Source organism: Arachis hypogaea, chromosome 16 (assembly GCF_003086295.3).
Source record: "Arachis hypogaea cultivar Tifrunner chromosome 16, arahy.Tifrunner.gnm2.J5K5, whole genome shotgun sequence".
Classification (NCBI taxonomy): Eukaryota; Viridiplantae; Streptophyta; class Magnoliopsida; order Fabales; family Fabaceae; genus Arachis; species Arachis hypogaea.
This window is the reverse complement of record NC_092051.1, coordinates 123,896,346-123,913,367: the sequence shown is the minus strand read 5'-3', so window position 1 is coordinate 123,913,367 and position 17,022 is coordinate 123,896,346. Positions and strand designations below refer to the sequence as shown.

At 31.6% G+C, this 17,022-nt stretch overlaps 1 protein-coding gene and 1 long non-coding RNA gene across 12 annotated transcripts; both read right to left on the bottom strand.

Annotated features, from left to right (window-relative positions):
* Positions 1-802: 802 nt before the first annotated feature.
* LOC140179845 (uncharacterized) lies at positions 803-2,717 on the bottom strand. Its single transcript, XR_011873672.1, has 2 exons — positions 2,366-2,717; positions 803-1,049 (listed from the first exon to the last, which is right to left on the bottom strand). It is a non-coding gene; the product is annotated as an uncharacterized lncRNA (long non-coding RNA).
* Positions 2,718-6,097: 3,380 nt separating this feature from the next.
* LOC112754845 (ribonucleases P/MRP protein subunit POP1) lies at positions 6,098-16,225 on the bottom strand. Of its 11 annotated transcripts, none has more exons than XR_011874482.1 (13): positions 15,877-16,225; positions 15,256-15,326; positions 14,306-14,417; positions 12,618-13,073; positions 12,123-12,219; positions 11,230-11,334; positions 10,889-11,137; positions 8,812-8,930; positions 8,226-8,723; positions 7,891-7,999; positions 7,213-7,769; positions 6,756-7,078; positions 6,098-6,491 (listed from the first exon to the last, which is right to left on the bottom strand). XR_011874482.1 is itself a non-coding variant. In XM_025802634.3 (13 exons), the coding sequence occupies exons 4-13, from the start codon at positions 13,070-13,072 to the stop codon at positions 6,293-6,295; spliced, it is 2,556 nt and encodes an 851-aa protein (XP_025658419.1). In that variant the 5' UTR covers position 13,073; positions 14,306-14,417; positions 15,256-15,326; positions 15,877-16,225; the 3' UTR covers positions 6,098-6,292. The 11 variants fall into 11 exon arrangements, 9 of the variants coding, with proteins under 9 accessions (XP_025658419.1, XP_072077205.1, XP_072077204.1 ...); XM_025802634.3 differs by having other exon boundaries at positions 6,911-7,078; XM_072221104.1 differs by having other exon boundaries at positions 6,911-7,078; positions 15,256-15,317; positions 15,877-16,219.
* Positions 16,226-17,022: the final 797 nt, after the last annotated feature.

Below are 17,022 nucleotides of genomic sequence, written 5' to 3'. Positions count from 1 at the left end.
GTATTTGAACTCTACAAGGCAAGTTTCCACTCACCGCTTCGATGAACGCACAAGAAATTAAATGGAATTAACAATTAAGAGAGTGCATGTTGGTTTATCGTAATTCTATGTGTTATTGATCCAATGATTATTTTTACATTAAATAATTAATTCTCATAACTCTTTCTGTTAGATTTTTTTTGTTCAATTTTTTTATTTTGGGTTCACCTAATTTGAAGTTTAAAATTTGTTGAGCGATAAAAAGATGATTATCACATAAAGTTATCTTCGTGTGAGAATTATAATTAAAAACTATTAGATAATAATTTAATCAAATATATTAAATTATATAATGATTCTCACCTATTATCTTCGTTAGAAGATATAAGTGATCACCTAAATTCATTAGGTTAGTGAGCATTTTTTTGTTCAAATTCTACAATTGTGATGAAAGAAAAGCCTCTTTGGTGTTCTATATGTAAAGCAAGTCATGAGAATAATAATAATAATAATAATAATAATAATAATAATAATAATAATAAGTATAAAGTATATTTTTTATTCCTCATATATTTTTAAAAATATTATTAATATTTAATTTTATTCAATTTTGTATCTAACGTTTTCAATTCATTTAAATTTGTCGTTAATGTTTTTGATTTATGTCAAAATTATCTAAAGTTTTCCAATTTTGTTTCTCACATTTTACATAGAGTTAACATCCGAAAATAATTTTAAAACAAATAAAAAACGTTAAGAATAAAACTGAATGCAACTAAATATTAAGAATATTTTTGAAAAAAAATGATAAACATTAAGAATAAAAAAAAAAGTATATTTTACTCTAATAATAATTAATGTTAAATTACACAGTTTTCATTTCATTTCAAGGAAGCAGGTCTTGAAACATACGAATAACATTGTCTTTAATAATCAAGGGCAAATTAAAGGTATTAGATCTAAGGGAACACTTTTTTTCATCAAACGTAACAACGACTTTTGTTGGTAATGATGAGCTAGCTTGGTGTTGTCTCTTCTGGACCAAAGGAATGCTTCAAGCATTCTCTATTCTACAAATACGGACAATATGAATAAAATGTTACTTTCTCTCTTAGCATGGCAGCCCATGGAAGCATTTTCTATTCTATTATTATGTAACGTTTTATAGACATCATCTTTATTTTATTGCATTATGATTGATCCCTCTATTAATATAGATGGCACAACAGAAGCAAATGAAAAGAAAAGTCTAGAAATTAGTATTTTTATTAAAATTTAATCAGCACTTAATCAATAAAAGAAAAAGTGAATAATTTTATACTATTAAATATAATTTTATACTATTAAAAATATTAATAATAATTAATTAATAAGTATAAATCACAAAATGTACTAATCTCCTAACACTCCTCTTTTTCTTATAACATATATACATTGCCTTTTCTCATAAATTACATATTATAAAGATGGCTTTAAATAATAATATTCGGTGTCTTTTCTTTTTGAATTGAGAAATATCATACACCATATATATTCAATATAATTTCGTTTAGTAGTTATTAATATTTTGGTTGATACTTAATTATATTTCTAGTATTTAAAATATCATGCATATTTTTATCTTAAATGCTTTATTTCATTCTATTTTTGTTCTCTGATAAATTTATTTTTTAAATATTTTTTTCTATTATTATCTTTTTATTTTATATTTTTCTGTTATTTTTATTCTCAAATCATTAGAACTGTCATTATAAGTTTATAACCACTACAATTATAATTTTTAATGCTACCTAGAAGAAAATAATTATGGAACAAATGATATTTTTGGAAGAAAAATTTTAATTCTGACTAAAGGACTAAAATTAAATAAAAATAAGACATTTTGTATAAAAATAGAACATTTCAAATATTAAAGATGAAATTAGAACTTAGTCCAAAATGATAGAAATTAAAACATTTCTTTACTCTTTAATTTAGGTATGTGTTTCAATTGCAAATTAAAGTACACTATAAAAAATAAAAAAAAAATGAACTCATATAATTTTGTAAGATTTTACACGACATTTTATTATATTTGATTGTAAATTAGGTAGATACCATTTCAATATATATAGAAAGTACAACTGAGCATAGTAACAAAAAAAAACACATTAAATACCAAAAATCGTCTGTGAAAAAAAAAATACTTAATAGTTTAATCAAAGTGCTGAAATCTTTTTCTATTTGTTGAAGAATTTATTTAAATTTCAAATAATTCTATAAAAAAAATCAAATCTGAAATAAATTTTTGAAGTATCTATTTCTTATCATATAGTTGAATACTTTAGATATCTTTTCAATAATTCGTTGATCTTTCAAAAAGACTCACAAAAATTAAAATTCTTACCGCTACTAAAGTACTAGTGAGGGAGTCCATCATATAACACTTGACAAGGCATGCGCTCAAAAACATGATGTTACGGCGATCATGTCGTTTAATGCATTTGTCGACACACTCTCTAACACTTGCTGCCATATAATATGGCAATTCAACAATAATGGTATCTTGAAATTCAACAATAATGGCAGAAGAAATGACCACTTTAGTTATCATCAATATTATTGCTAGTGTATGTGTAACGTTGTTCCTTGCCATTGGTTTCTCTTTCTGTCTTGCAATCACAAAGTTACTATATTCACTGTAAACTGTGATTTAATTTATACAGGTTAAAATCTTTTGTAATATCATTATGATTTAATTATTCTATTAGTTTTTATAATTTTATTAAATTTATAATTAGATCTTTATAATTTTTATTCTTTTTAATTAGATCCTTACTTATAATTAGATTTTTTCATATCAAAAATATTAAAATTAACGGAATATTCTTCTAAAAAAATATGTGATCAAAGATCTAATTTAGATTCTTAATTGTAGGTACTTTAATAAATATTCTGTTAACTTTAACATTTTTTATATTAACAAGGACCTAATCCCAAAATCAAAATTAGTATAAGAATCTAATTAAAAAAATATAAAGACCTAATTATAAATTTAATCAAACTTGTAAAAGTATAAGGATCTATAGAATAATTAAATCTATTATTATATACAACATTTTAGAACTAGCTTATGATATATATTCCATGCTCAATTTGTGTTCTCTCACTATACTTAAAGCTTCAAATTATCAATATAAACAAAGATAAAAATTCTCATTGCAGCAAATGTTGTTTTAAAATAGAATCTTATTTTGATTAAGCTCAATGGCCTCTTCAATTCAATGAATTTGGAAAAATCAATCATTATACAATATGATAATGTCATTTCCAATAATTCTATTGGTCATGAAACGGTGGTGCTGAAACTAAATATAGCTAGGAGATGAGGAAGTGAAAAGCAAGGCTATATGCTTGAAAAAAAATGTCCAAATTATTTACTAAAAATTTATGAGATACAAAATAACATAAATATTGTTTTAGACAAATCAGAATGATAAAAAATTAAATAAGTAGAGGAAATTGAATCGTTCAAATAATATGCAATCTTCCATTTCAAAGTTGTTATCTACTTTATATTTTCTATTTTTTTATGAATTATTAATTATATATATAATTTAATTTGTTTATTAAAATTTTATTTAACAAAATAAACTTTTAAAATGTATTTATTTGTTTTATTAATATGAATATAATTAAATAACGTTTAAGGGTGGTCTCATTTTACTATTTAGATAGTTTATACTAATCTGGACCCAAACAGAGAAAAATGTGAGTCCTAGTGACTCCTTTTGGCAAATATGGCAATATCGTCAAAGACCACTACGAATCACAAATTTTTGTCGAACACAACAAAAGCACCTTAAATCTCAAGTCCTCAACTAACAAAACATACATAAAAACCTACATAAAAATAACACTAACACTCATACACATATCACCTTAGGCTCATGCAAATACTAGAGGTGTATATGGGTTGGGTAAAAGCAAATTTGTTCTAACTCAAATCCAATTTTAAATATATACTGGTTCTATTTTTTAGACCCTAACTTGGTCTTACACCCGATGAAACTTGAATATTTTTTTGCTACAATTATACTGGGTCTAAACCGGATAAAAATCAGACCTTTAAAGTTTTAATAATAATTTATAAAGAAACTTATTTATGATGCACTTATTTATAAAGAAGAAACTTGTTATTGAGAAGTTGATATCCATATTTGAACTTGAATTTGTCTATAAATTCTAATTTGATACTTTTTTTATTTATTTTCTAATTCAACAAGTGTGATTAAAAATAAAATAAAAAATTTATAATTAATATAAAATAATATTAGAATTAATTTAAAACATATATACTTTTTTAATTCTTTTGAAATGCACATAGGCCGAATGAAGTCGGGTTCGCATTGACTCAGATCCAACCCTAAATACTGCCCAGGTCTATTTTTATTTTTTAAGATCCATACCCGACCCTAGATCTAATGAAATCACACCAAACTAACCCCTAAAATATGTGAGCCGGACCGGGCCATATACATCCCTAGCAAATACACCCGTGGCATGCCCAACTTTAGAGCCACCATGTACTTATTAATATCACCACCATCCAAAGCCGGCCAAAATGATTTTTGAGTTTCCAATACCCATATCCATTCTTTCTGCTCTACAAAGATTACTCTATACATAGTCTCCAATTCTCCATTACACCCCGGTGTTGTCTAGTCCATTTCTCTCCAACACAACCAATTGTTGCTTTGGTTCACCGCTGTGCATAGGGGTAGTAGCAGCAATCCTATCCGCGAGTATTCAATCCTATTCAATCCTATCAAATTATAATTTCAAAATCTCATCAGATTATTATTGAATATTGTATTTTTTTTATAATCTGTGAATAGAGTTGGATATCCACGAATTATAACATTAGGATTGACATATTATAAATCTGCGAACAAAATAAGATTGAGGGTTAGTGAAAAAAATCAATCTGCATAAAATAAAATCATTTCTGTCAGATCGAAATCAAATCAAATTTGGAATTGGAAGTCAGAGCACAAATGGCCTAATAACACTAAATTAGCGTTTGCATTAACCATTAACATTTTTGAATTGCTTAATAATAATAATAATAATACATATTTTTCAATCACCTAATATTATTCAGTCAAAAAACTAAGAGTATAACCAAAAATTTAAACAAAACCTTATTCAACTCAATTAACTCTCCTCCCTGTTGGCCATTTATAAGTTATATCGGAGTATCTAACAAATAAAACCTTATTCAACTCAACTAACTCCCCTTTCTTTGCTACTAGGATTGCGGTCACATATGAATCAGACCTAATGTGTATATATAATTTTCATGATTACATCAAATTTTTTTATATTGGAACATTAAGGGTGTTTTACATTAATATTATATTATTTTAGTGTAATACATTGATTAAAAAAATTTTGGTATATAAAAAAACCGTGATATACGGTTTTAATAAAGACAAATATTAGATGAAATAGTGATTTACGATTTCACGTGGAACAGAAATTTAAATAAATTGTTACCAATGATTTAAAATATATTTTTTTTTAGTACTGCTAGGTTAGGAAGCCAATGGCCATTGTACGCTTAGACCATTGACTTCCTATACTTATTCTTTTTTTTTTTTTATAATATATTTATTAGCATTGTGTAATCTAATATAATAAGTTGATATATGATCAAAGTATATTAGATTATACGATGCTGATACAAGAAAATTTTAGTGTGTTATTTGTGTCATTGTGTGTAAATTTTGTATTAATAGGTTTGTGGATGAAGAATATATATATGTAGCGGTTAGCATTAAAAATTTTATTTTTTAAATTGTTGGTAACGATTTATTTAGATTTTTATCCGATATGAAATGGTAAGTCACGATTTCATCTAATACTTCTCTATCACAATTTTTTCTGACACCAAACACACTCGTATCAACATATTACATTAATATTAACCTTAACAAACTTTAAAAAAAAAAAGGCTAGAGAGGAGAATAATAGAAAAAAAAAAGGTAGAAAATAGAGAGATGGTTGCAGTGGTGGGTTAGAGATTGAGATAAGATAAAATTAGAATTTGAAGTTAGATTAAGTTAAAAAACTGTAGTTTGAAAATTTTAAATAATTTTTTAAAATTTGGATAGTTTGGTCAACTAAAATCCATCTTTTATGGATTTAATTTTAGTTTCTATTTTTCATGGGTTCATATGACGAACAATCCTGAATATTTGAGAAGGGCTCAAATGTAGAGAAGTTATATTCTTGGATGTTGCATAAGCTTACTGTCTACCATAAAAAGAGTTTACATGAAGTGAGTGTCATTCTCCTGATACTCGAGCACAACAGAGGCAAGAGCAAGTCGATATGCCACAGATCTTAAATTCCTGACGAGCACGTAAATATCCTTCTTCCTCCGCTTCGCCGGCATCTCCTTCCACTGCTCCTCTCTTAAATTTGCAAGTAAAACTGCCTCACAAAATCCCCCTGCTACTAGCCTCTTGCTGCAATCACATAGAACCCAGTAAGCTTCTCTATTCTGTACTCAAGAATATTAGCCTCTTTAAACACTTACCACACACAATCATAAGCTAGGTGTGGATTGATGGTATGTAAAAGTGGAGTGCAATGAACCCAAAGGAATAATGTTTAAATTCCACTCCATTGTTTGGATAAAACATCATTCCATCATAAACCGCCGGAATTCGGAAGAACCACAAATGAAGTTTTTATTGGAATAGGATGGAATCGATTCCATTACTACTAACCTTTCCATTCCGTCATAACATTATTAATCCAAACCATGGAAGCCCATCAAATTCTTTTTGGCTTCATTCCATTCCCCTTAATAACAATTATCCAAACATAGCCTTAGAGAATAATAGGATGGAGATTACAGTGGAAAAAGATAAGATTACAGAACCTTCCTTGTATGGCAGCTGATGTGACAAAGCCGATAGGCCACCGATGATACTCTTTGGCATTTGAATGATCTGGTACATGCATTTCCCATCTTTTGGAGGAATGCTCCTCTTTAAAGTATGATTCTAGAGCAGATTGTGGCAATTGAAATCCTTCATTTTTCTCAATGCTGCAACATATATACAACATTTTTCAGATAATGATACTATTGTCATATACTACTATTCCCCAATAAGATACGTTTACTTGCCAAAGTAACAACAAAAATTACATATTAAAATAGGAATCCACAATGTTAATTACCATGAAGTCAATAAATATGTATCAGATGGGTGTGGTGCACAAATAACTGCTCCCTCTTCAAAAAAACCTTTCTTGAAAGGGCGAAGATGAACTCTTAGGAAACATAACCTATGGTCAGAAATAACAGAGTTTTGGCAGCTCCGAGTAAGGTTTACTTCACCCTTTATAAACTTGGTGATTTTCTCATCTCCATCTGCAGCATACGGAAACAATGACAGTTGGCCACCTTTGGTTTCATTAAGGAAATTAGTCAGCACAGAACCTGTCCTTGCCACAGTTCCATCAAACAAGCTATTCTCAGAGTCGATCTTTTTTGGCAATGAATTCAGATCAGTTAAATCTTCCAGTGTTGAAACATCAGTAGTTTCCACTGCATTAATTTTTCTGTTGAGAGTACTACGAATAATACCCCATGGGGGCAAGATGGGAACTCTCATAGGCCTTTTGGATGGAGGACGTAACTCGGCTTTTTTATCAAATGCAGCAGCTTTAGCTGACATGAAGCATGAGTATGCCTTACAATCTGGGAAATCTGAAGGGAAAGATGGCAATCCCATCTGCATAAAGAAAAAAGCTTTCATGAAAAATCTAACTACTAATAACAAAAAAGACTCTTTTTTTTAAAAAAAAAATCCCCAATATTTTTGACATGTAAAGTTGAAGGGTGCAACTACTTACTTCATGTGCAATACAGTGCATCTCTTGCAAACCGATTGCATGCGCCCCATTAGAGATGAGAGGAATCCAGAAGGCCTTAACCCAACTTAAGGGAAGTATGATAGAACATCTAGAAGATAACCAGATACAGTTAGTATTTTATCGGTGTGTTGCCACTGACATTTAATTTATGATAACTTTATCCTTTTTATTTTTCCCCAACTTATATATCTTAAAGCAGGTTATCACAAATATCAAGTAAGAGTTTAGAGAATACTGGTAATACCTGATAGTTGACAACTCTAAGTATCAGAATACATAATCACAAGTCATAAAGAAAGGACTAAAGAAGTTACCCTCTAAACAATTCCTTCCTGTGATGTTTTACAAGCAAAATAGGGCAAGATCTTGAGCATTGCTCCTCTGTCAAAGAGTTTGCCTCCCTGGAATCTACATCATCCAGGCAGTAATGTGCCAAACGTTTGTGGTGTTTCTCATTACAAAGCATACTCTCTGACAATGGGGTCCTCAACCGTCTAGATTTAGCATACCAGAGATCATTATTATGATACTGGTTGTTTTCTAATTTGGACCATGTGGATAAAGCCAAGTCACTAGTCTTCTCCAACTCTTCATGAATAGTTTCTTGTGCACCGTTAACTGCCTCAGCAGAACTTGGCTCCACTGATGAAACAGTTCCCTTCCTGCACAATTGTCGAGGATCCTTAACATTAAGTGATAAAATTGCAACAGAAGAAAACTTATCCTCATTGTCTGATATGGATGAACTTGTCTTCTGAGAAACGCTGTCTTGTGTAGGCACATGTTCCCATAGACAATGATTATCTGAAATACTGAAAAGCCAGAATGTATAATAAGCCAGTCGATATCATTCATGAATTAAATCGAAGAAATTAATTTTCTATATGTGCAATAACTAACCTTGTAACTGGATGCAACATCTTTTGAAGAATTTGAATCGCTCCTGATCCGATTAACTCCAACTTTGCAAGTTCACCCTCAAGTGAAAAGCAATTAATTGAGATGCCTGTCTTTTCCATCTGAAAATAATAAACAGCAAAACACAAAATCTGAACATCAACAAGAAATTACAAGTCAGCTTAAATACAATTTGCAAAGTTCTGTGACATCATGAGCGAAATCAAAACCTTGGCTAAAGAACATATAACAAACTTGGTGTGTTAATTGACAAGAATTTTCACCTTTATAGCACTATTTTAAAATATTTCATACTAAGAGCCAATCAGACAGAATAATCATCAATTTTAAAATCTCAGACAAAAATAACCATACTGAATGACAATATATATATATATATATATATATATATATATATATATATATATATATAAGAGACTTTTTTGTTTAGATCTTATATATTCTTTTTCTATTTATAATAGATTGGATTTCTATTCAGTATTATAACGAACATTTACAGTAAGACCAACCGAAACGTGTATGGGTTCGGGAAAGGGATCTCCCGAATAGGTCAACCTTTTGAACTGTTGCTGAATCCACGGGCAGGCAAGAGACAAGTTAAAGAAATAATTGAATATTCATATTATATATAAGACTTTTTTGTTTAGATCTTATATATTCTTTTTCTATTTATAATGGATTGGATTTCTATTCAGTATTATAACGAACATTTACAGTAAGACCAACCGAAACGCGTATGGGTTCGGGAAAGGGATCTCCCGAATAGGTCAACCTTTCGAACTGCTGCTGAATCCACGGGCAAGCAAGAGACAAGTTAAAGAAATAATTGAATATTCATATTAACTGATCAATTTATTCGCTCTTGATCTTCCGATCAAAAAACAACGTTGATGAAGACGAGTAGGTGCACTATATATATATATATAAAAGCATAGCTTTCCAATCTCTCAAAATATCTAAGAGGGAAAGTCCTCTATAAAGATCATGAGCTTTACATCAAATAGATGCTATGCATCCAACCCAATCCCATACGAAATGTTTGTCAGAAAATTTATCATTAAAAAATGCATTATTATGCTCCAACCAAATAGTCCAAACAGTGGCGTAAATTGCACAGCTCCATATAAAATTTTCCTCTTTTCTAGTACCAAGCCCAACAAATCTAGTCAATAGATATTTATCAAGAGTTACAGGCACACCCAACATTCCTTAGATGCTAAACAAACTGTTCCATAAGAAAACAGCCACTGGGCAACGCAAAAACAGATGTGAATTTGACCTTATAAAAGAAGTTAAGCACAGCTGTCCATATAAAAGATTTGACCTTACAAGGTGCTTTGGATTTTCAAATAGGTTTATCCAAGTAGAAGGAAGTTGTATTGGAGGAACGAGTAAGAAATTGGAAGAAAGATTTACAACTAAAACTAACAGAGTATTCAATAGACCAAATCCTTTTATCAGGGATAGGTGACAGAAAAACCATCAAAAGTTCCACAGATTCCCTATCATTAAGGCTACGAAAAAAATGGATGTCCCAAGAGAAAGTGGAGCCTTGTGTAATGTAAAAGGATTGCATAGGAGAATTATGCACGGAAGATAGAAGATATAGAATGACCATATTTGACCATGAAAAACTACCAACACATGTATATTAGAGCTTAAGTAAATCAAAATTTTGTCTATGCCCAAATATGCTCATAGCAGGAATAAGGTGTCAAGGACATTAACAAGAAGGAATTTGATTAGGAAACAAGGGAACAAAAAATGAAAAAAAAAAAGTTGGCCCAACATACATGGCTCCCACCTGATGGGGACGGATGCAACTGGAGAGGCTGTTTTTAGAATGTGAAAAGTGTGACCTCCACTTTACAAGGCAACAACCTATGCATGTCTTGCCCTCTTAATGAAAAACAAAACATAGCAGACAACTATGTACAAGAACCAATGGATTTCACTACACTGCTCCCTGTTTCATCTATGTCAAGATACAATTTAAAAAGAAGTAAAAAAATAGAGAGCATCATGATGTCCATGGGAGGAGTAAAAGAAGAAACTGAACCTCTTTCTGACATGCAAATTTTAGACTATCGTATCCTTCTTCAAAGGCAGAAGCATGTATCCACACCCAAAGCTGTCTAAATGAAGCACCGAGTTTCATTCTATTTGGGCTTTCATCTGAATCAACATCATGTTTCATTAATTCATCATTGATATCATCCTCTCCACTAATATTTTGTTGGAATGTTGGCCGCCACATATAGGTCACGGGGCCAATTGGCTGAGAAACTGGTGCTTCGACTTGATAAAGCTGTCATGAAGCAGAAACAAGATTCAATTTTGGGTTGATTGCATACCCTAAATCAACATAGCTAAACCAGAATCAGCAATAGGATGACTGACCATTGCCATTCCACAAGTGGTACCCGATACTGATTCATCAGAATCTTGAGAAGATGTTTCCGGGAAGGGCACTAGTACCATTCTTAATAGAGAAGCTAATGATTCCTGCAGAAAAGAATCAGCAGGAAACAAAAGTAAAAGTAACTAAACCATTATTTATCTGGGAGCCATGAACCTGCAACTGTTTCTGTACTTCATGCATGAAGTTAAAGATTTTACAATCAAAAGTTTGAGGGAAATGCTGGATATGGAATCAAGGTTTAAATTGCTGCCACAATGTCGCTGTTTCTAAAACCGCAATTGTGGACGCATTGTTCACATCTTACAGAAATTTTTCACAGAATGCTAATAACAGCCATGTAACCATAATCATGATTATAACGGCAACGTATCGTATGTAAGCAAATACAAATACGAAGTTAGAAAAGAACTATTCTTTAAATCTAGGGTAAAGTATATTTTTTGTCCCTGAAATTTGCTAAAAGTTTCAAAAATATCCCTAAGTTCTATTTTGTTTCAATTTTGTCCCAAAAGTTTTCGGTTTGTATCAAATATATCCCTGACAATTAAATTTTAAAAAAATTTAGGACTAATATAACAATAATGCATGATAAATATGTTTGATTTGCTTATGTTAAAGGTTATTCTTGTGGAGTTATTCCTAAATTGGTCATAATTTTTTTGAAAAATTAGTCATTGGGTTAAATTTGATAAAAATCGAAAACTTCTATGACAAAATTGAAACAAAATAAAACTTAGGGGTATTTTTGAAACAATAAAACTTAGGGGTATTTTTAGAACTTTTAGCAAACTTCAACGACAAAAATATAATTTACCCTTAAATCTAAAATGAGATAAGTTTATATAATATATACATACATATATATACATACCTCTGGACCTTCTACTTGGACAGCAGTGTAATAGCTTGCATCATGCACAACCACCCCTTGTTTGAGCCTTTTCAAGAGTGCTCTTGAACCTTTTCCTCTGGAAAATATGGACACAAACCTTGTACATAAGAAAACAGGTTCCCAAAACTCCAATTCCCTAACAAACTGTTAACACCCATTTGGGATTTAAAAAATTAAAAGCAAGTTACTTTGACTATCCAGCATGGATTTACCAAATTGACTACCAATGTCGACTTCTGAGATAAAATTGGTCCATTGGTGTCTTTTGTCGACATCAAATTAGTCCTAACAAGGAATGATTTGATGTCAAACATGACACTAACAGACAGCTTTTTAAGAACTAATTTGATAGGACTTGTATTCTGAAAATAAATAAATAAATAAATGTTTGCTTAAAAGTAAAAGACACCAGTATAACAGGAAATGAACAAGCTTCCGAGTTCCAACAATGGAGCATCATCATAAATGACCTACCTTCCTTGAAGTGCTAGAGGAAGGTAGTAACCCCAGAGTTTTGTCATGGTGAACCGCTTAGTGTGCCAAACATGAGTTCTCAGCCTCTTGGTTCCATCGCCAGAAGTACAAAACCCACTATCCAAGTTCATCTTAAGTTCATATCTCCGGCGCATGCGCCGACTTGGAAGCTTCTTTATCTCATCTTTTCCTAAAAGTAATTCAACACCACCAGTTTTATTATGTACTGTTCCCAGCTTTTGCCTCTTTCTTCTTGTCCCAGCTTTGCTATTAAAAGAACTAGTTCGTCTTCTCTTGTTTCTTTGACTCCTATAATCACCCTTTATTCTGTCCGCTATAACAGATTGAAGACTCTCAAGCTCATAGGCCCTAGATTCTGCAAACTTCTGCACATTGATTTTGCGAGTTGCCATATCTGCTGAAAATTGAGGTCCTTTAGTTCCTTCAGTAACCATCCTAACAAAATAAGTACGAGAAAGGATATCACTTCATGATGAAATTGGTATTAAAGATTCTTTAGAAAACAAACAAACAAACAAACAAACAAATAAATAAAAGTTTTGCAAAGAAATAACAAGTGCATCAATGTGTGTACCTTGGGAACAAGAGTGAAACAGTGAAAGGTTTAAAAACTGAAAAACAGCAGAACAGAACTCGAAAAAAGAGAAGCAACCGTCACAGTGGAGGCAAGAGCATCAGGGATGCTCGTTTGGGCTATAGAACAAGAAGGGAAAAAAAGGAAAAAGGGGTTTAGACATTAGATATATGGTACCATAAAAACATTTACAAAATGAACCCGTGCTCTATGTCTTGATATTCACTGAACAGTCCCAAAACTGTTTGGATTCATGTTGCCTATGACCCTAATTTTTTCAGTTATCTGAAAATTTGATTAACAAAAATTCACTTTTATTATCGTATTCAAGGTTCAAAAAACTGGACCAGACATCAAACCAGTCAAATTATAGGATCAAAGAGTGTGCATGGGTGGGGTGAAACCAAGTTTGCTTTAATCCAGACCATAGTTACATGAATTCACCAATTAGGTGACGCACCGCATAGCAATTCACAAGTCATATGTTTACCAAAATGCTATAAGTATACTTTTCACAAAATATGTTACATGTGGTGTACCACGTAGGCATACCCGTCCCATACCAGAATGTATGCATTTCATGTAACTATGATTCAGACCCTGTCCTTAATTTTGACTGGACCAATATTTTAGACTCTTACCAAAAGCCGAACAAATCTCATCCTTTTCGGATCACAATAAGACCAGGTCTAGATCTGGTTTATATCGGGTCTAGAAGATTATGCCTAAACTAAAAAAAATTAAGAGGGCAAAATCCCAATAGCATTTAATTCTACACCAAAGTCTGGAACCTTGAAATCTCCAACAGCAACTATTCCATAACATAGGAAAATTCACTTAGAAAACATATAGCAAGTAGATGCCAAAGTCTGGAATTAAAGCATAATAATCACTAATAATATAAGTCTAAAATTAAAGCATAATGACCATTAATTTGTGGTGCAATAGAACTAGTAGGCAGTGAAGAACAATAAAGAACAAAATTGGTAAAGAACACAACAATAAAAAACAATCATACCAAAACCATCAAAATATATTCAATGTTTCTTTTTCAGTTAAGATAAAAAAAAATAAACAAATACAGAAGGCCTACCTGCAGGCAGGAGGGGATAGCAGTGAGAGAGCAGAGGAGGCGAGACAGAGGTGCGAGGCGGAGATGTGAAGCTGCAATGGAGCTATGAAGTAGTTGAGCAGCGAATGAGAAGCTGGAAAGTTGAAATGCATGTGGTTACTTTTCAGCGTGAAGGTTCGTGGAGGCCGGTGGAAGGGGAAGAAGGGCGGCTGGGATGCTGTGACATAAACCTCTACGACACTACTTACTTGTTTTCAACCAAGCCGCCCCGGTTCAGTTAATAGACCAGGTGTGTGTTTGGATTAAAGTTTGTAAACGGGAGTTTGTATAGAATTGATCAAGATTGCGAGAACCGAACCGGTCAATGAACCGGTAGAGTAACTGGTTCAATGGTTCAGAGGTTTAACCGGAATTCAACCGGGGTTCAACCGGAATTCAACCGGTTTAACTAAATATAAAATAAAATTATTAAAAATTTAATATATAATTTTAAATATTTAAATTTAATGATTTCTAAGTAGATAAAATTTAAAATTTTACAATTTTACCTAATAAATTATCCATAATTTATCATTAAAAGTTCACAAACATCTTCAAACATCAAAATGTATAACTAATAAAAATCAAAATACGCATAAATGACAAATCAGAATAAGCATAAACAACTCAATCAGAAAAATCAGAATAAACAAAGAAAAATTCCAACATAAACAATGGAGTGAAGCTCTGCACCACAGCACCATCAACAACAGATCAGAAAAATAAACAACCAGAATCAACAAATCAGAAAAATCAGCATAAACAATTTAAAATCAGAATCATAGCATAAACAACTCAGAATTGATTCCAGCATAAACAATTTGGCGCATTAAGTTGAATTGAATCAAGTCAGTCCATGTTTATTGCTTAATGACTTTCTGTTATTGTAAGTGTTACTCTCATTCATCAATGCAGTTTATTTTATTGTTTACCTCAACTTGGTGAGTCTACTTTTTGTCCATATGATTATCCCCAATGGCTATCTCTATCAGTACTGCATAATCTAATGCATAAGGTGAGGCAGGCACCATCAATTCATGTGGGAAAACACTAAGCAATGCATGAAAGATGTATAATATAGGATTCCTAAATCATGGAGTCATGACAATTAATCAAATCTTTTACTTTTGAACAAAAGCAAAGGTCCTAGGTATGCAGGCACTTACTCTTTTTGCCACCACTTCCATAAAATTTCCAGCCATAAAGTACAAACTAAATATAGGATGTAGCTTCAACATAAAAACTCTGTTTTGTGTTTCAAAAAGTGGTGGGCACAAGGAAAACTTTCAAGTAAATATATTCAGCAAGAGAAGCTCTGATTAATATTTAAAATAATGGTATAACTCGAATATATTTATAGTTATATATACAACATAGGTGACAATCTACTAGAACATCAAAGATAATGCTACCATTTTATGCTATCAACCACTGCCTAAGTAAGGTCTTAAACATTCTTCAACAGATGCACTTATTAGATTTTAAACCTTCAATCACTTTGATCCACTCTTCAATTCTGTTTTCTATTTTGCTATTGCTGTTAAATTTCTTACCTCAGGTACCAGTTATTACAGTGAATCACAACATGCTTCCTATTCTTGAAAATCCAAACAGAAGCAAGGTTGCGAACACAGAGAGAGAGCGCTCGAACAGAGGAGACGACGACGGCCACAGAGCATCCACACGACGGCGAGGGAGCTTCCTACGACGGAGCTTCCCAGCGGAGAAGAGTTCCGCGATGACAACGAAGCGGGGAGGCGGGAGCTGCGGAGGCTGGTGGCTGCGGGGCTGGAGGGGGAGCTAGGGTTCTTTGTTCACTTTTCAGTTTCAGAGGAGCGGAGTGGGACTTGGATGCATTGGGGGATTTAGCTAGTGTTTGTTTTGAGGTACTGACACAGATATGAAGAGATTGAGATTTAGTATGTGTTTATTAGTTTAGAGATTGGTATCAAAATTTTTATTTTTGTCTCTAAATTTTAGTATTTTAGTATCTTCAAAAAGTAAGGACACATTAATAATATTTTATATCTAAAATATTCTTATTTTAATTAATTAATTCCAATTTTATTCTTTATGTAAATTAAATTAGAGTTTTATTCTTGTTTCAATTCTTGTTTCTCATTTTGTACCAAACAAAATATTGAGATTTATTTCAATCTCTGTCTCTTATAATCTCTGTCTCTCGGTCTTAGTCTTTCTATCTCTGTCTCTCCACCAAACACTACCTAAAATTTTTTTTAAGATATAAAACGGCCCCGCTTTGGAAGGGTGCACTGAACCGAAAAACCTTTAAAAAATTGGCCAATTTCGACGATTCCCCGATTAACTACCGATTCGACCGTTTTTTTGCCAAACCCGATTATTTTAGTTTACTATTATTGTAATTTAAAGTTGATTTTATAATGCCTACCCTGTCTGGCCTAATTTAATCTGCTAAAAGTTTAAAAGTATGATTTTAATTTTGGTCAATTATTTGGAGTTTAAAGGTATGATTTTAAACTAATGATAATAGGTAAAATTGCTCCCACCTCAAGGGCCACACATTGTCTAGCTTCATTTCGGCCTAATCAAATCCTAATCAAAAACAATAAACGTTAAGATCAAAGTTCGGTCATCTGGTTCGAGTTGGTTGAACTAAAATTTGGGAAATAAAAGTTAAAGGGTTAAGAGTAAAAAAATCGACTGAATCTATTGGGTCG

Coding starts and splice junctions, on each gene's coding strand:
- LOC112754845 (XM_025802634.3), bottom strand. CDS start 13,072: ATGGTTACTGAAGGAACTAAAGGACCTCAATTTTCAGCAGATATGGCA. Junction 11,138..11,229: donor CCACTTGTGGAATGGCAATG/GTCAGTCATCCT, acceptor GCTTCATGACAG/CTTTATCAAGTCGAAGCACC. Junction 8,000..8,225: donor AGGAAGGAATTGTTTAGAGG/GTAACTTCTTTA, acceptor GTTATCTTCTAG/ATGTTCTATCATACTTCCCT.